Raw genomic sequence first — 20,597 nt, 5'->3', positions numbered from 1 at the left:
AGCCTGCAAGGGGAAACCTGCAGTTTCCCAAGTTTTTTTCTTTTAAAGGAGAAAATCTATGTTTTTCCACGGGAAAGAGAAAAACCTGGATCCCTGCTAATAAGATGCATTGGCTTTAATAGGAAACTTTTGGTTGCTAATATGGAATATTCCTTATTAAGGCCTGGTGCATATTTTATTGACATTTAGCTGGTAGCTTAGTACCAGAGAACTTTTTTTTTTCTTGAATCGTGGTGTTACTATTAAAAAGGAAGCATGTAATTTTTTTCACTACAGACATTTTAAAAGAGAGATTAGAAAAGAGTTGAGAAAAAGGTGAAGTGAATTATGTGATCTAGATCTACATCTTCTCTGAAAACAAATCTATTGACATAGAAGTAGATTGGCATCTCACACGCACAACTGAAGTAAGCATCTAAGTCAGGGAGAGGTGCACTACCACCCTGGCATTTGTGCTTCTCTGTTCCTGGTGTTCAGAGGTAGCATGCCCCTATTTATATGCCTGGTGGGGAGAAGGAGGAAATAGGATTCCTCTTATGAGTCAGCTCACTTCTTCACTGCTCCTCGAAGAGAAGTGACATTTAGCTTGCAGTGATCATCTCCAGGTTGCCTTTGTTGCAGTCTTCCACACTGTTCATTTCATTGCAGGGTCCAAAAGCTGATATTTCTTGATAATGCTTCCATTAAAGTGGTTTTACTTTCTGGCAGATTTGTTGGAAAACCAATTCATACTATGCCTGAAAAGAATTAAAAATAAAGAATAAGCTGTATAGTCCACAACTTGAGACTCATATATGAGTTAAGTGAACACATGTTCTCTCTAATAAACCATGTGCTCTGGCTTGCTTACAGCAGATGTTAGAAAGAGAAGAAGAGTGGCTAGTTGCAGCTTATTATTTTTGTAGATGCAGCATAAATTGATTTCATGAAGACTGAGTGAGTTCTTTGAGCCAGAAAGCCTGCAGAAATCTTTATTAAAACCTATAGATTTGTAGGTCAGGCAGACCAGACTATGACCTTTACTCTGCTGCTATGCGATGCAAAGTTTATCGCTCTGAGAGAATCTTATTTAAAAAAAAAATCAATAGTTGATGTCAGTGAGAAGTAAAGTGAAGCAGAACAAGAAGAGCTTTTACTGGCCTCAGGACATCTGCAGCTGGCTGCCGCCTCTTCCATTTTCTTCTTGTATGTTAGTCTTAGTCATTCTCAAGGAGCTGGAGATGATCACGCCGTCTTCCTGAGGGGCCTGTGTGTAACATGCTCATTGAGTGTTACATCATTTACTTCAGGTCTGATTCTGCCATCCTTACACCTGTAAAGAAGTACCTTTCTCTGCGAAGTATACACATGTATGTAAAAGTGCTAGACTCTGGCCCTCAGGTCTTCCAGATATATTTTCTTTGTGGCAAACAAAGAAAAGATGAGATTTCTATAGAAAATGATAGATTTCTATAGATCTAGATCTATAGAATCTATAGATCTAGATCTATAGATCTATAGAACGTATAGATCTAGAATAGATCTGTTCTAGATCTATAGATCTAGATCTAGATTTCTATAGATTCTATAGATTTCTATAGAAAATGAATATAACTGTAATTGCTCCATCCACCTGTCTGGTTTTTATAGCAAGTCATATCTGGAACTTTTCCTGCAGCACTGCCTCAGGCAGGTGTTGCAACATGGGCTGGGGTGAATAATGGATTTTTTTTATTCACTGGCAGCTTCAGAAAATCCAGTAACAATTGTTTCTGTTCAGTGTGAAAACTTCAGAATTTTTTGGCAAAGTACCCTGTCAAGAATTCAGAGGGAAAGAATCAAGAATTCAGAGAGAAAGACATCATTTGTTTTCAGCAAACTTGAAACATTTTGGTTACAGTAGTTTTGCTTCATAGAAGAAGCTTTAGATTTGCTATTTTTTAATTGGGAAGTCTGCATTTTTTTAGAGATAAGTCTATTCAAATTGAAGTACAATATAGGTTGGTTAAAAACTTGCAACAAATTTTTAAATCGGAGATGTGAGATTTGTTTATTTGATTTGTAAAAAAAATCTAAAAAGTTTATTTTTCTCTTTTTTTTCCCCCCAAGAGAAGGGTTTTTTTTCCCTCTTTCATCCCCTTAGCTTTGGAAGGATCTGGAATTTCCTGACTAAATCTGATTTTCTTCCTTTTTCACATGTGGAAATATGTTAAATGACAATTAAATGACCAGGATGCAGAATTTTGAATGAAGAATGATTTTCTTCAAAATGATAATTATTCACTTCTGTTTAATCAGTATTAACACAAACCACTGCTTTCCATAGTAAATAGAAATATCTTTCCCCCCCACCCCAAACCCTGCTTTTGATTCATTCTTTTGATATGATGTTGTCATTTTATTAGCTTTTAAGTCACCATAGACCCTTGCAAGGCCATACTGGGCCTCAGTTTCTAATAAGAAATGTTCAGACCTCAGTTATGATTATAAAAAGTAAGAAGGGGCAGAAGTGTAACCTGCAACTTTTGCACCCTGAGCAGAGCTGTCTGGAGGGAAGAGAGTCAGTCTTGCCTGCTCCAGAGACTCAAAGACTGATTCAGTGCTGCTGCCACAGTGTCATCTCCCTACCCCTATAAGCTGCTCCTGTAGTGAAGTGTCCCAGCACTCCAGTTACTAGTACCATGGTGCAGACTCTTGGAGGCCGCCAATATGGCACCTCTTGTAAATTGGCACCCAGGGCTGGTGCCCTGCTTCTCCCCCATACTTACACTACTGAGAAGGGCAATTTCCCTACTGCTCCCCATTTTAATTTTATAAGTCACTTATAAGATTTAAATGGCCTGAGTAGGGGCTTTGGAATTGGGCCATAGTGACCCCTCTGTATTGTATAATGGAAGGATTGGTTGTTTCACCACACTGCTGCTTCAGCGAGCATGACTCGTATCATTATCAACTGGACCATGGTTAGAACATATAGCTATTCTCTTTAGGCACAAATAAAAAGAAGGGCATATATGCTGTATCAGTAAATGAAACTATGTTCCTTCTAGTGTTTACACACACCCAGAATATGATGTCTCTTCTTGTTACATATTTTTAAATAACTAAAAATTAAATTCCCTTGCACTAAAATGGTATTGGTCCTTTACTGGTTTTAAATTAAAATAACATTTAAATTAAAAATAGCAAAAATGTATACAGTATTTAAACATTTCTCTCTTTCTGTGATTCTGTAGGTATGAGGTATATCCACCTGCAGTTCTTATAAAGCTGGCTTCTATTTTATAAGCCCCTACTGTAAACATTGCCTTTGGAAAGAAAAAGCAACAAAGAAACTCGGAATTCATTCTGTATATTATGTCTTTTCTATAAGCAATTAAAAATCCCAAAGAAATTATAAAATAGCTCAATAGAATCTGGTCTGATTCCCTGACTAAAAAATCCAATTATCTGACATGTAATCCAAAATTGTTTGGGTTTTTTTGTGATGAACAGTGATTGCATTTAGTAACAAATTTCCTGCACATTTAGATAAATACCAAGCTCTCTGCACCATTTGGATGAATGTGATAGATAAGCAAAGAGGAATTCCTGCTGCAAACTATCAAATGTTCATGCTCTTTGTATCCCTCAGTGTCCTGAAATTGATTTTTTTTTCTCTCTTTAAAAGTTTGTTACCGTCTCTGTTATATGCTTTATAAATCCAATGAGCTCTTTCAGTACCCCTGTAGATAGCTGTGATTCTGACCAGAAGTTTGTGTTACCAGTTTAGTACAAATATATACCAATAAAACATTGCCTTCCTTCTTTTGCGGTACTTTTGTAAGCCTCAAATTGTAGCACAGATAGTGCTGTGGAGAGGGCTAGAATACCACTTCAGATATCACTTCAGTCCATGGCCATGTATAGACATTTAGTTTCTCTTGGGAGAGTCACTGCTCTTCCTGGAGAAATCATAAGTCCACGGATGTTCAGGATTTTTCTCCCAGAGCAAAAATGGCCACTCTAGGAGAAAAATAACCTGGGAACAACTAGGGTTAAATTGTTCCCAGGAGAATTTCTCCTGCAAGAGCAAATGTCTGTGCACATTCCTAGTTAATGGCACAAATTCACTTCAGTTAGTTAATGTTTGGCCCTCTGTAGAAGAATGAATTTCACCCTATGTTTTGAATTACTATTTGTCTACAAGTATCCTCTTCCTGAATGGAGTTAATTCCCTGAACCCATGTTTTTCACTGTGTGATACCCGGCTTACTACCATTTTTGGTCACTCTGGTATATTATTGCTCACAGTTAGATTATAATTTGCTTTTTCTCTCTATTTACTTTAATTATCTTCAAAGATGAATTAATCTTTGCATCTCAAGTAGGGCCAAGGAGGTGATCCTCCCCCTCTACACGACACTGGTCAGGCCACAGCTGGAGTACTGTGTCCAGTTCTGGGCGCCCCACTTCAAGAGGGATGTGGATAACATTGAGAGGGTCCAGAGGAGGGCCACCCACAAGATCTGGGGACAGAAGGGCAGACCCTACAATGACAGGCTACAGGACCTGAACCTGTTCAGCCTCCACAAGAGAAGGCTGAGGGGGGACCTGGTGACAGTCTATAAACTCACTAGGGGGGACCAGAAGGGTTTGAGGGAGACCTTGTTTCCCCTAGTGCCCCCCGGGATAACAAGGAATAACAGCCACAAGTTGTTGGAGAGCAGGTTTAGATTGGACATCCGTAAGAACTACTTCACAGTCAGGGCGGCTAGGATCTGGAACCAACTTCCAAGGGAAGTGGTGCTGGCTCCTACCCTGGGGGTCTTTAAGAAGAGGCTTGATGCCTACCTGGCTGGGGTCATTTGAGCGCAGTTTTCCTCCTGCCCAGGCAGGGGGCCGGACTTGAAGATCTACAAGGTTCCTTCCGACCCTACCTCTATGATTCTATGATTAATCATCTCTTCCAGTTTTTCAGACATGGTATATGGTTTTGAGTGGTCCCCCCTCCCCCCATTTTTAATTTGAACTTCTAGGTTGAATACACACAATTTCTAATTAACTGTTATTTTGGTCTCATACTATATTCTTGTATGATGCATAATGAGCACAGTGAGTGATCTTAGGGAATTGTATTGTACATCAGATACCAGGGACTCGTATATAGTGGAAATAATGTATTTCCTTCCTACACACCTACTGAAAAATCTCTCCAAGAGGTGGGACTTCAGATAACCTCTGATCAGTGCAGAACTAAAGGACAAAGGTAGCTACATGTTATCTTTGCATAACCCAGGCCTGGAGCTGGTAGGGGACCCAGTTTGGCAGTTTACACATTTGAGTATTTTCAGAGTTGGCCTAATTCTCATTTGGCCACCTCATTCTCCCCAAGACATTTCCATCAGTGGGCAATGGAGTTAGAATGCTTCACCCACATATGCTCACCCTGGAAAGAAATGAAACTGGTAGTTTCCAGAAGATGTCAGTTGAAAAGGCAGGTGAGAAGAAATGTGAAGCTCAGTTGGCTTGTAGTCAGCAGGAGTTGCACATATATTCAAAAGTAAAATTTGGCTGTAAGTGTCCACTAGCATTCTGAGACTCTCTGGTGTTTCTCAAAGGATCAGTCATAAAACAAATGCACTTCAATGTCTATTTAGCACATACTAAAATAATTCCTGAGCCTCTTAACTACAGATGTTGTCATTCATTTGTCACAGGCTATGGATTCTTTTATAGTATTAAAATAGCATTAAGGCTCCACCTAATCTCTCTCTCTGCTACTGTCTCCTATTTTTTAACCTGGATTGGCCAAAAATATGTTTAGCAGCTATTGTTAGCTTTTTACAGAGTTCTATTTGCTATGTATGAATGAAACAGTAATTGAGATACAAAACACAACAGGTGCAAATCTTTTTCATTTTACTATTTTGTGACTTTCCTATATATTTTCTTTTTTTTGCAAAGCCCAACAGAGACAAGTTGCATAAGATAATTTGGAAATATGTAAGCTTAACTGAATAGGCTTGTTCAATTTTATCTTTCTCTACAATAAGAAAATATTCCTTAATGTCAAAAAGAGACTATGTCAGCGAGGGGAAGTTGTTCAGATAAGCCTCTTTTTGGGCCTGATGGATTAAACTACAGTTTATGCAAGGCTTGTTGATGTCAAAGAGGCTTGCCAGACCACACTGACGTCCAATAGAAGTATTTCCAATGGTATCAGTGGATACTTGATGATTAAGGGCAATGAGACTGAATATTTTCAATTAGACATCGTATCTAACTCTTTTTTATTATTGATTTTAGTTAATGAAGGAGTTTCCTCTGCTCAGTATGTTCAACATCCACGAAAACCTGCTAGAAGCTCTGCTGGAATTGCAAGCATATGCAGATGTTCAAGCAGTTTTAGCAAAGTATGATGGTAAGTCCAAATGTATCTATGTATCCTTATACATATTGAAGACAGAAATTATTTCAGAAGAGCATTTTTAAGGTTGCAAAATCAAACACTTTAAAGTAAAAAATACTAAAGTTTAAAGTAACTTGTGTTGTTAATTCAACCCCCTTTTCTATATGCATTATAACTCAGTCTTTAATATGTGATCATGTGCTATTTTCCCTGTTCATTGCACAGGACTAACTAGCAACTACTCCATATTTGCTTTTCTCCTCCACATACAATATGGCAACCTCATGCCTCCTTTGCTACATTCTGTCCAGAATTATTATTTGAGTTTCTTCCTGGTGCGCTTTGCAGTAGTAGATGAGTCCAAAAGCATTTTCTTCACAACACAGCTGTTAAATGAAGGAATGGAACAAGGAGCTGAGGCACCAAAAAGGTCTGAATTTACCATGAATTTTATTTCCCCAATTTGAGATGCATAGGACCAAATTGTTAAGTTCCTATTACATTATAAAGCATTTTATGTTAAAGGTATAGCTCCCATTGACTTCAACTTCAGCTGTACACACTCAGCATTTCAAGCCAGACACTAGGGTCTCAAGCTGAACACGCAGTCAGTGCCCACCTGTAAAAAGTCCACCTAAGTGACTCTGATCACTAAATAGCCACTGGAGGCAGTGATAGAATTCAATTTTCCAGAGCCACATTTACCTGCCTTTACAAAGAGAGAGCTCACTTTTCCTGTAATACTACACTTTATTCAGGATTCACGTTCCTACTTCTCTAACACGTGAGGCAGAAGTCCTACAGGCTACAGGCAACATTTCTGGAGCAGCTCTGTTTTGTGCACCAAATAAGCCAGGAATTCTTTGGAAGATTCTCTATGTGATCACATAATTAGAGACTGCATCATACTGTATCTGAGGTAGATAAATAAAGGTTAGAAAGACAACTGTTTTTTCTAATATGTCCAAGCTTCCTAAAGTGCTTGAATTTACACACTTAACAATGTTCTTTCGTATTGGTTTTTACATGTAATTTCTTATTTTTAAACAAATCAAATAAAAAACCCAAATTGTATCATGTGGCATCCCAATGTACATCAGTGATCAGCCAGGGTGAAGCCTGTAGATCCACAGCACGGAACAGAATAATTGATAACTGTGGACCAGCACTGGAGGGGATGAGAGAGAGACTTTGCCAGTGGTTTTCACAGTATTTGTTGCTCTCAGAGGGATGAGAAGATTCTGGAATCTTGTTTTCCATTTCAGACTCTGGAGAAGAGTGTTTCAGTTGGCACCCTTCTATCTTTTTTCTCAAATATTTCTGTCCCAACCTCTAGTCTTCCCCCAGTCATCCCCGCTGCTAGTTCTTTCTCCTAATTCTGTTCTTGTTGCCTTCTGAGCCCGTCTTCACTCCATCAGTTTCTCAGTCTCATTCCAGTCCAAGTCTCTTTAACCCGACAGTGCTAGTTTCCTGTCTGAGCTTGCTGGCCAGTTCCCAGGTGGCATGCCTGACCAATTTTAGTTCTCCCCTCTTGGTACTTCGTTCCCCTTGCCCCATCCACAGTGACTTGCTATCTTAGTCTAAATCCCTGTGCTTTACATCCAACCTCATTCTCCCCTATCCAGCCCCTCATTCAAGTTTTCTTTTTACCTGGCTCCTTATCTCAATCTATTTGGCCAGCCAATCTTGGTTCTCCTCCTCAGGTCCTTGTCAGGTATGTTTTCTTGCCCCTATTCTTCCTTCCCTCATTCCTAGTCATCTTTGTTGTCCAGACTCGGCCTCCACCTTCCCTTCAATTCTTTGCCTTGTCCTGGTGTTCCCTCCAGCAAGCTGACTGCCAATTTACTCATTCTCCATCTCTTTCACTGACTGTTACTCTCCTTACCCAACCAGTACCAGCTTTCTCTCCCTTACCCACAGTTCCTCCTCAGAGTTTCTTTCCCACACAGCTCTGTAACAGTGTCTTTCTTAATCCACGCTCTACTTGCCATCTCACAAGCCTTCATTGCCACAATCTGACTGCTTTCTCTCCCTCTTGGCTAGGCTTCTGTTACCTGTGCATTTGAAAAAAATGACTTCCTCTTCTATGCCTATGCTACCTTGGTGCCAGTAAGTGGGAGGGAGTGTCACTTAAAATACAAAAAAGGCATGCCCTTATTTTCAGTTCCAGTTCAGTTTCACTCTGTATCCGATATAAGAACTGTGAGAGTATGACCACGGTCAGTGTCTCTGTGAAGATGGTGTATATACGCTCTGGGCTGTACTGGTAGTCATAAGACACTGAAATATGCACAGTGAGCACAGAATCTTTGAAGAGCTTTGTTGCTAAGGTAAGCTCTGGATGTCTTTTTAGAGGATGTGCAACCTGCTTTCAAAGTATTATAACTTGGCAAATTTGAGAAAACTTGCATTGAGATGGCAACGGGTACATCTTTGACATACAGGCTGCTGCCCTGCCAAATTTCAAGTCCCTGTTTTAGATGTCCAAATAAAAGGCTGTGAGAAAGACACCTAGAATGTATATTTTAGCTGAAACAGCTACAGTTTAGTAAAATTGTAATCAAGTAAAATACGGTTCTATATGGGAAGTATGGTCTTATAATAGACAGTGTGCCTGTATTGTGTATGTGTTTTCAGCTCTTTACTGCCTTCCTGCTTAGATTCCTACCAAAGCCCAGGCAATAATCGGAGTGTCATACCATTTTTTCAATGGTTTGGTTGTCACATTGTTTCTGGAGAGGTTCTTGTATCAAGTTTGGTTGGAAGCAGCAAAGGAAAGAAAAACACCTGCTATAGTGATCCATGCAGTCAAATAGCTTTCTTGTGCTTTCCCCTTTTTCCAGAATGCCCATAACTCAAATATGGAACCTTGCTGGCTTTGGTTTGATGAGTTCAGAGGGAAAAACAAGCATACATTTTGCTCTTCCTTACAAGTGTTAATATCCCTTTTCTGCTGTTCCTCAGCAGGCCTCATACTAAAGACTCATAGCCCTTACTGTATTTATAGCCTTACAGTGCTGCTGTGAGATAAGGAAGTTTGTCAGGCTTCACTGTACAGATTCCTGCACGGTTAGTCAAGGTATCACATACTTACAGAGAAAGTATGTGATAGAACATGGAACTGAATTGTGATCTTTTGAATATCAGGATAGTAACCTAGTCTAGATAGGGCATATTCCAAATCATGTTGTAAATTCAAGAAAAGAATTGATTTTGATGGCATGTATTTAAAATGAAGCTTGTAAAAAAAAATGACTTGGACACTTCCTTTTCTCTGTGTGGACCCTTACTATATGCATAGACAGATATATGTGTGTGTGTGTGTGTGTGTGTGTGTGTGTGTGTGTGTGTGTGTGTGTGTGTGTGTGTGTGTGTGGCATATGCCCAAGGACTCAATGAACAAAATTTAACTAGTATAAAACTTACAATTCATAAGTCTCTGAAGACCATTCTTAGGGGAGTCTCAGCTCATTTTAGAACTCATCAGCTTTATGTGTTGTAAGATTTATTGGAACATAAAGCCATGAACTCATTTATACTTCCATATCGGCAGTTTCTGTTGGTCCCACTCCACTACCTTTTTTTTTTCAGTTAAGCCCAAACCTGATTTATTGTATTTTGATAACATATGAACAAATTAGTTCCTTGAGCAATCTGCCCCCACCCTTGGCTGAAAACTTGGATCACATTCTTGAATACCTCAGCCTTTGCAAGCAGACATATTGCTATACCAAAGGCTGTGTGGAGTTTTTTTTATGTTATGTACCTGGCAACCGAGATGATGTCCATAGTAATTATTCATGGAAAAAGTGCCTCATTAGTGGCAAGACATGCACTGTTGCTGAGATGCATCATTATGGTTTCATAGTTCAGCACTTGTCAACAGAGTGCAGATGATCTAAACACTATCGAATTCTAAAAGGATTTTTGGCTCTAATTTGACACACCTCTCTGTTATTTACAGCAGAAATGGTTATGGCTGCTGAAGGAACTACTATTCAGAAGGAATAAGATGTTAGGATTCATAGTAAATAAAAGCCTCTATGCTCTTCTTGCTTTATTTTTAAACTAATTGTTTTCCATTGGAGCAGTTTGGCTGAAATGGTGCCAAAAGCAAGTGATTTATTAAACTCAGTAGACTGCCAGTAGCTCTCAGTTTGTTATTGACTGGTAATGTGGGCAGTGTGTAGAAACTGAGATCTCTGAAAGTCAGACTTGCAAAGGATGGATGCCCTTTTAGTTCATCACAGTGTTGCAGACTTTTTCCTTTTTTTATTTTTAAGGAACAATATTTTCCATATTAGAATCACTGAGAATGTGAGCCTTTGGTTTTTAAAGGAGCTTCTTCATAAATACTCTTTGCCTGTTTCCCACTGACTTACGTCACTGCAAATCAGGAGTAATTCCACTGAAGTCAGTGTATTTGCATAAGTATAAAATCCAAGTTACTACGAGAATTCAGTATGTAGAATTTATAGGGAAAAACACACTTCTAAATATTTTATGTTCTTATTTTATCTAATCTACAGCACTTTTATTCTTGTATAACTGATTACTTCAGTGGAGTCCTGATTTACATTGGTACAAAAACATCTTTAAAGAATAGAATCTTGGTCATCTGCATAGAAGACTGCAGAAAGAATGAGAATTAATTGCATTCTAGTTTGGACTTAACCCTGTAGTCCTGTTTTTTTCTTACTTGGATGAACCTCCCATTAAAGTCACTGAAAGCAAGGTCTTGTTGATGTTGGTCCTTTATGCTAGTGAATCTCTATACTTATAACTGCATAGGGGCACACTCTTCTTTTTCCTTTTATTTCTTTCTGCCCTTATGGTTGCTAGACCAGTGCAGTAGCATTCCTAAAATGCCATGCATATTGATTTTGAAGGTATTCTACCAGCAGAAGCTTTGAGGGTAGATAAACCATGTAACAGGAAGTCCCCGGTTATACTGGCTTTGCTCCACAAGGAACCAAATTTGGTTTTCCTCCTATTTCTTTGCACAGTTTCATTTCTTTAGCTCTGTCCAGTTCCCCAAATGCTCAAGGTTTTCTGCCAGATTAGCCCAGTGTATGTAGGTACAGCTGTTGTCTCCTGATGCAAGAAGGGATTTTTTTGTATTCCTAAACTCTGTTGAGCTGAAAGTGCAATGAATTAAAATACAGAGAAAGTAACTGTTACCTCATACATTCTACTGTTGGATCCTTTTTTGTTTCCTTATTATTAGAGGCCTGAAAAGTGGTTTCTTAACCCTATCTGTGTCAAGCACAGGCCTGCTGGGCCTTCTATCTGAGGTACAAACCAGCTAATTCTTCAGGGCCAGGAGTAGCAGCATCAGCATCAGGATAATGAAGCAAAACTGTCTCCATTTAATTCTCTTTTTGGGCTCCATCGTTTAAAAATTGGTTTCTTCCCTTCATTTGAATATTGCTTGTTATGCCAATTAAGTCTTTGTGTGAGTTTGCCTGTCTGTTCTAAACATCTGGTCCTTTTTTGTTGCTTATGATTCCTATGCCCTACTTCTGTTTCTCCTCTATGCACAAGGAGTTTTCAGGATTAAATCACAGAAAAATGCACAGAGACCTAAAATATGGCTGTACAGATTTCCTCATTATCTACATCTAAGGGGTCGTCATTCATTTCCTTTAGACATGACTAAGACTGAATAAAATCTAAAGAGTTGAGTATGTGATCAAACCTTCTTATTAATTCCAGAAATTGAAACAAGGCTTTTAGGATAAACAACTCATGAAACTCACAAAAACGGCAAATCCAAGCAACACTGGATTTTATGTGACAATAAATTACTGCAGAATTATTGCAGTTGTAACCAGGCTCTACATTCATTCTCAAAGTTATACTATAACATCCTCCTCTTGTGTTGAAATTTGTTCCATGGCTTATCAGGACAAGGAACCCCTTCTCATTTTGTCTGTCTGAACTGTCCATTTTGTTTAAATGTAGGTTTCTCACACTTGTGTGGCTGGAGAACTCACTTTATCACAGAACTAAACACAGTTAAGAGAAGAAAAAACAGGACTGCTGCATGTTGAGTGTAAATAGTGAAAATAACTTCTGAGGTCGCCTTATCCAGAAGATCATTCCCTGCTGTATATTTTCTCCTGCTTTTGTCCCATCTAATTTTAAATGATTGCATTGATGACGACTCATCGCTTGTGACAGGAGATTATAACATTATAATAGAGCTCCCTGACAAGATTTTTCTCTTGATAATTCAATCTATTTTTCCCTTTTTATCCTGTTACCCTTGGTTTTTTAACCTGACGGATCAGCTGAAATAATTTTTCATTTTGCTTGATGACTACATCTCCCCACTGTCATTACTAATTCAGACTGTTCATATTTTCTGTAGTTCTTTTTAAGTCAGTCCTACTACTACTTTTACTCCCGTGAAGAGCCATACTCGGCATATTTGTGTGTGTTTGTATGTGTAGGTATATATGTGTGTGTGTGTGTATGTGTATACATTTATGGTTATATAATAGTAAGTATTTATACATAAAATAATATGTATTTTATGGTTAATGGTTTTTCTATTACTGGCTAAAAGGAGGCTAAGACTGAAGACACAATCAGTTGCCTCATGCTCACATGAGATATCCATTTTGTAATGAATATCTCCAGTCCCCTTCATGAGAAGTGGATAAATCAGTTTGGACGGGTCCCTGTTTGGAGATCTCTGGGCAGGAACTGTCAAACAAAAGACCTTTAAAATGAAAAATAACCTGGGGCTTGAGATAAAGACACCCTGGGGGTAAAGGTCTGCTTCACATTGGCCAGAAAAGGCTAAATATACAAGTGCAGCTTATCGCTGTACTGTAACACCAGCCTGAATCATCCTTCATCACCTTTTCTCTTCATTGCTTCAGTTTGTTGAAGTAGTTTAAATTTTATACTAAGGTATCTATATATAAATCTAACACCCCGGTTAGATTTTTCTTTCCAGTGCTGTATAGATAGGAGCTAACACCTGTCTTGACTGATAGAGGTTTCCTCAACCTTAGGCTCCAGGTCAGCAACATGCTTATTCACATGTGCAAGTCCCCTTGATGTTGGTAAGACTACTAACATAATTGGAGTTAAATGCATAGATAAATTCTTTGTCAACATGTTTTGGTCAAAAGCAGAATAACTTCTTATTAATGATTGATAAACAAAATCCCTGCAAAGTGACTGCTCTTAAAACACCCATCTTTCACCAGAGCATTGTCCAGTTTTAGGGATTCAGCTTGGACAGAGATGATTCTGTATGTTCTTCTCCATATCTTACATCTCAGTTTGATTGCTATCTAGTGGGAACAATAGATCATGTGTTTAGATAGTACCTGGCATACTGGATGTGTGAACATAATGTGAATAAATATAATGATGGATGCAATGCTCTATTGGCTCTTTATTGCCATGAGTTAAATATCAAAAGTCAAAAATATCTTGAGAATTAAACCATGATTAAGAAATCACTTTCTCGGCCCGCCCTTCATGTAAGTGGGGTGCTATATACTACATCAGATTAGTCCAAGGGAAATGGTCATAAATTCAGCACAGATCATTTATGTCCCACCAAGAGATATGAGCAGTAATGAAAGAAGAGAGCCTTTTTTGGATGTTGTGAGGCAAAAATACCCTAATGTTTTGACAACCAGGCAGCAGTTGCATATTTCAGCACACTGTGGGAGCTCCAATAGCTATCATAAGAGGGTGGGAAACAATGTATATAGAGGTGCTTTGCCAGATGGCTATATAAGCTGGAATCACTAATTTATGAAAACCTTAACTTTGATTCCTGATAAATAACTTATCTCTTAGAATTAGTTTAGATTTGATTCCCAAGTACACTTGATCTGGGCCAAGAGGCCGAGATGCTAAACTTGAGTGGTGACCAAATACAATTTTACTATGGTTCTGTCTGAAATATGAAGAACCAATTCAGGAAATAAAATCTAAGCTGAATAAGGTAAGAATTCTAAAGTTTGACCTCAGTCTGAATCAGGACTTAATAATACCAGATGCTGTGTACTGCTCTAGGTAGGAATAAAAAAAGGCAAGTGAAGGGATCATGTGCCTATAAAGAGCAGCCACTTCCAAGGCAACCCAAGCATGGGTATGCATGTTATACTTCCCTTTGGGGAGGGGACTAATGAGGGATGTAATATTCATAGAAGAACAGTCAAAGAGCCCCTGGACATAATATTCAGATATTTGCTTTTTGGAACATAGGTTTGGTAGAGACCTCCAATGTCCTATCCCTGCTATTGCAGACAACCATCTCATATCATCCTTTTATAAAGTGATGAAGATCTGTTCCTAAAGTTATTTCATTTTTTGCCCCCCTCTCCTCCCCCCATTGCTGCTATTGGAGGCCTGTTCCAATGGTTAGAAATTTTCTTCCAATTTACAGCCTAGATTTAATTCTAATCAATCTTTATGTGCTTGTCTTTGTGGTGTTATTGTCTTTAAGTTAATAGTTTACCTCTCAGATGTATTATTCATAGACAGAAATCATATCCCGGTTCAGCCTTCATTTTGTTAAACAAACATGCCAAGCTCTTAGCTTGCTCTTGGAAAATATGCTGTCCATTCCCTTGATCTTTCTCATAGCATCTGTCTGAACCTGTGCCAGTTCATCTTTCCTGAACATAGGATCACAGGAATCATACAAAAGTAGATCTGGACAGGACCTTACCAAATCATCTAGTCCAGTCCTCTGCTCAAGGCAGAATCATCCCTGACTACACCTTCCTAGCTAAGTGTCTATCCAACCTGCTCTTGAAATTTTCCACAGTTTCTCTAGGTGGCCTGTTCCAGTGTTTGACCATCCTCATAGTCAGAACATTTCTCCTAATCTCCAGTCTAAATGTCCTCTATTGATGCTTGAGGCTATTGCTATGACTCCTGCCCCCTATGTAACGAAGAAAAGCTTGTATCCTCTCTTTAATTGCTCTTCAGGTATTTGAAGACTGTTATCAAATCCTCCTCTCAGTCTTCTGTTCTCCAAACTAAATGACCCTAATAATTTTTATTGCTCTGCGCAGACTCTTGTTGGTTCTTTGTAGAGTGTGGGGCCCAATACCGAACACAGTACTCCTGTTCATACAGCCCAGAATGCTATTGGCTTTTTTTTTCCAAGAAGAGCAAATGACAATGCTGTTGTCTCATATTTAGCATCTGGTTTACTGTAACCCCCAGGTTCTTCTCTGCAGTACTGAGATCTTTCATCTTTTTTGAATGTGGATGACCAGAATTATGTCCAGTATTCCAGATCAGGCTGTATCAGGTCCTTGTCCTTCAATAGTTTCTTCTCTCTGCTAGGATTGCACTTCCCATTTTTACAAGCTGTCAGTATGATGCAGCTACACTCATCCTGTTATCAAGTCATACATGCAGGCCTTTCTCCTCAGTCATTTCTAATAATTAACTCCCAGCTCAGATACTTTTGTAATTAGTCTCTATGCTTACTTTTGAACACTTAATTTCATTCCATTTCTATTATTCCTGTCCTCAAGGTCATCCATATATGTATCATATCTTGATCTTTTTCTGTATTTATGGTGCCTTTAACAGTAGTCCACTGTATTGATGCACATTACAACTTAGGTTCTGTAGCAGAATACCACCAGACTACAATCTAGTATGAAAGCTTGCTGAAACCATTATCTTTTTGGGATTTTGTGTTGAGTGGTTTAATGGTTCTAGCATCACAAGTTAAGCATTTATTACTGACATCTTTATGTGTATGCTGAAGTTCTGGCCTCTTGCTTCTTGTTGTATCCCTACTCTTTCTCTTTTAGTGGATGAAAGTGAGAAGTCACCTTTTCTCATGAAAAATATTTTTGTGTTGAAGCCCCACTCTAAAGGCTCTCCCTCCCTTCTGTTTCTCAGTCTCATTTAAATGGCTAAGTAGATTGAAATAAGAAGATAAATTCTTGTTGCATCAGTCAAGGAACTCTGGGAGGGTGTAGCTGGCACAAGCCAGGGAAAGGAAAAAAAACCCTATCTCTTCCAACTCCTAACTTAACCCTTTCCTTATGGGAAGAAGAATTCTGCCTGGATTTCAAACAAGTGATTAAGAGTTATCCTGTCCTAGTTTATTGATATCAGATGCTTTAAGGACCTCATCCTATACTTATTGAATTCAACAGCACACCTCTAACTGATTCTCACCAGCAGAACAAGAAGCAGTAGTCTGACAACAAGGAGCAATGATCTCAAATCGCAGCAAGGGAAGTTTAGGTTCGATATTAGGAAGAACTTTCTCATTAGGAGGGCAGTAAAGCACTGGAACAGGTTATGCAGAGATGTTGTGGAATCTCCATCCTTGGAGGTTTTTAAGACCTGCCTTGGGTGGGATGATATAGTTGGGGATGATCCTGCTTTGAGCAGGAAGTTAGACTAGATCAACTCGTGGGTCGTGACCCAAAAGCGCATTGCAAGAATATATGGAAGGGTCACAAACAAACTTTAAAAATGGCTCAAACAACTTTTAAAATGGATTCTCCTGTAAAGGAGAAAATCATTGGAAACTGTGGCTTTTCCCTCGCATACTGGCAGAGTTCCAGCCTGCAAGGGGCAGATTGGGGCCCCCCATTCCCCCTTCCTCCCCCCCCCCCCCGGAGTTAGGGTTGGGAGTGAGGGCCACCAGCAGGGCCAGAGCGCTGTTTTCTACTTAAACTGTTTACTGGGTTGGGACTGGCCACTGATGTTTACAAATGGGTCCTGGTACAAAGAGGTTGAGAACCACTGGACTAGATGACCTCCTGAGAGCTCTTTGGAGTCTAATTTTTTATGATTCTGTGACAACAATACAGGATTATGTTCAGCTGGATAGATGCTCCTGAGTTTAGGGTGGATTTTTAGTAGAAATTCCCCATGTTATAATGCTGGATTGATGGCTGTAAGATCTCAAAGGAACCCCTTTTAGATGAAAAAAAATTGTAATATTGCACCTACTACTTCACAAACTTACACCAGCCTGTGAACAGCTCCTAACTACAACTTTTCATTTTTCCTTTGTTTACAAGAAAGACATGCTGCTTTTCACTCCTTTTTTTTTATTTAACAAGTAGAATTTTCATTGAAAAATTAAAACCAGTTTGATCTGAAAAAGCTCACTTTTCATTTGTGATGTAGTTTTTTAAATTCTTAATGTTAAAAAGGCTGTTGGAGTAGCCCATATATACATTCATCTCCTACAGTGAAAAGTTTTCTTAGAACGTGTCTGTGGCCAGATTCTATTACTGTAGTACAGTGGTTTTCAACTTTCTTAGACCCAAGGCACCCCTCAGTAGACTCTAGGCACCTCTCCATAACTTCTGTGAATTGAGTAGCACTCCATTAAAAAAACCCACAAACAACTTATTTGTTACAGTGCTGCTTATCTCCTTGCAGAGGGGCTGGGTAGTAGGGGGAGGGGAACAGCCAGTCAGGGATCAGCTCATGCCTGCATTTATCTGCTTATCTTCTCATGTCTAGCTTGTTTCCACACACCTCATGGAACCCTTCAAAGGATCTCAAGGCACCATGGGGTGCCCCAGCATCCTGGTTAAGAATCACTGGTATAGTAGTTTACATATCTACTATCCAACACTTCCTTGCATGTTGTAGTTCTCAACTTTATAGTCAACCTAGTTTATAAAAATATGAGGTCACATATGAAACATTAGTATATAAAAAGGCAGTAGGGAAAACCCAGTGAGTGATTTTTTTCAGTATATTAGGTACAGACTGAGTGATGGTTACAGCTTCTTAAACTAGTGCTCCATATTTGCTTTCCCAGCTCTTAGAATTTAGTCTAGTGCATCATTGTACAAAGTGCATTTATTATAAGTGGTGGAAATAAAGTAATCTGTAATTGCAACACTGTTGCAGTACACACTGCTTCCTTGTATGAATAGTTCCTCTTTCTTTACTGATAAAGTATTGGTATACTTTCATTATACTTGGTAATTCAGTACTATTTTGCAGGACTACAGCCTTTGTTTCTGACGCAGCTGTTACCTTAGCTTTTAGATGTGAATGGTTTAAAAGACAGTTTATAACATCTGTGTAAGAGAGCTATGTAATAGTGTAGGATTTGTTTCTTCTTTGATAATGGGGGCAAATCCATCAACAAAGGCTATTGGGGCATATTCATTTATACCCTCCAGCTGCTTTGTGCAGCCCTGATGATGGAAAACAGCAATAAACCTGACTGAATTAACTAATTAGGCCACTTTATGGCTGTCTTGTGTCAGTAGAGTAGCATGTAAAAGCCAGAGCATATTGTTGAATGTTGGCTTAATATTTCCACAAGACACAATATATTATTTCACTCTTAATCTTTAAGTGCAGTAAATTAGATGAGCATTGGCTTGACTGTCAAATTCCTTATTACTTAAAGAGCTGATTTCAACTTGCAAACCTGCCACAAATGTAGTCAACTGCCTTTTGGGTGAAAAGAAAAGAATAAGATGCATTAGATGGCGAAAGGGTGGTTTTTTAAGTACAGACATAGTGATTAAAGTCTTGAAAAATTACCTTGTGTAGGTTATGTAAAAATAACTAAAATTTTAATTAAATCCATGTAGCATCAGAAAAAGATCATTCTCTAAAGTTGTTCTCTAATTAGATCATTTACAGACTATAGGGCAAAATCTGTGTTAATTCAGGATTTAAAATCTGATATATCTGCTTTGGCAACATAGAAACAAACATTTGAAGACTGGATAAGAGCTTCTAAGACATTCTGATGCTTTTGAAAATCCCATCTCTCATCAGTTTATAAAATATACCATATAGAAGAATGATTCAAACATTTATCTTTCTGCAAATGTGTGAACATTCAAATGTTTACTTTTTCTTTCTTCTCAACAGATATAAGCTTACCCAAATCAGCAACAATATGCTACACAGCTGCACTGCTCAAAGCCAGAGCTGTCTCTGACAAGTAAGTGCATAAGAACTTCTGTCCAGCAAAATTCCTGACTGGAAACTAAATAATTTTTAACTGAAGATTTCTCTTAGCTGACCTGTTGAGCCCACACCCTCACAATCTGCTGTCTAAGCAGAATAATTTTTATCCTGCAAGAAACTCAGAAGATGAGTTGCATCGAGAGAATTTTACCATTATCAAATAATGTTCTGTATCAATGACTGAAAAAAGAGCATCAGTTGGACTCTTTTATTTCAGTTATTATGTATACTATCTGGGTGACCAGTGGCTTCCCAAGTAGTATATAATGGAAATACAGCTGGGAGGTGCTGTGTGGCTGGTTGTATTTATCTTGTATAAATCAGATACGAGAAAGGTAAAATAATATGAGAGTACTAAAAGGAATTGACTCTGTTGACCACAGTGTCCGTTGTCTTTATTTTAGGCAGGTGGGTTTAGCACTCCCTATGTAAGGGTTCCTGACAGGCAAATGGAAGGAGGCGGTGTCCGTGTTTATAATGACACAAGCATTTGTTCTTTCCTGGTATGGTTTTTTTCTTAGGCCTCAGCCTTCCAAGGTACTGAGCCTTGGGGCTGAGCACCCACAATACCTGTTGAAGTCAGCTGGAGTTGAGGCTGTTCAGCTGTTTCCAGGAATGCTTAGCACCTTGCAAGATCAAGCCCTAAGACCCAAATTCTGCTCTTGGATGCATGCACACAAATCCCAAGCAGGAGTTGTATGCACACATCTGAGGGGGGAATATGGCCCTAAAGTTGGAAAGCAAGTAGAGTGGAAAGCTGCTTTCTTTACTGACATCCTGACAGTTTGCTTTTAAGTGTATGTGCACTTCAAGATCTAAGTAATTTTCTTTCATTCTTTTTATCCTGTAGATCGCCAGTACCTACTGCAACATCTTTCCTCCCTACACAGCGACTCCAGCTTGGGAGGGCAGGGCTAAGGTTGTCACAGCTTTCCCTGTGGTGTCTGCCTGCCAAGTACAGCTCTGGAGTTAGCCGTGGGGTGTGAGGTGAGAAAGAGATTGCATGGTCTGGTTTTTCATTCACTGGGGCAGATGATTTGCCCACAGTTTGGGCATGCCACTCTCGCTAGTACAGCTGACAGTAGACCACCCGCTACTGCTGCTGCACTATGCTGTAATCCCAACCTGACCCAGGGGCATCGGGTTGAGAACTTCCCTAAAATCTCCCCAAATATGTTTTTAATAGAAACACACTCACAATTACCTTCCATTATTTTCTTTCTTTTTCTAAAATTTCTGTCTTGATAAGCCCCCTAGC

The 20,597-nt window shown here is 39.0% G+C and overlaps 1 protein-coding gene across 9 annotated transcripts in view; it reads left to right on the top strand.

The window, feature by feature from the left end:
* The window catches only part of ST7 (suppression of tumorigenicity 7), a 216,341-nt gene that overhangs the window by 159,300 nt on the left and 36,444 nt on the right, over positions 1-20,597 (top strand). For all 9 annotated transcript variants that reach the window (XM_059725946.1, XM_019492154.2, XM_019492151.2 and 6 more), the window contains 2 exons: positions 6,268-6,382; positions 19,241-19,313. In XM_059725946.1, coding sequence (XP_059581929.1) covers positions 6,268-6,382; positions 19,241-19,313 — 188 coding nt within the window. The remainder of the gene's footprint in view (positions 1-6,267; positions 6,383-19,240; positions 19,314-20,597) is intronic.

The sequence above is a fragment of the Alligator mississippiensis genome, chromosome 4 (genome assembly GCF_030867095.1).
Source record: "Alligator mississippiensis isolate rAllMis1 chromosome 4, rAllMis1, whole genome shotgun sequence".
NCBI classification, from domain to species: domain Eukaryota; kingdom Metazoa; phylum Chordata; order Crocodylia; family Alligatoridae; genus Alligator; species Alligator mississippiensis.
The sequence above is the reverse complement of the archived record's forward strand: the minus strand, read 5'-3'. Positions and strand labels throughout refer to the sequence as shown.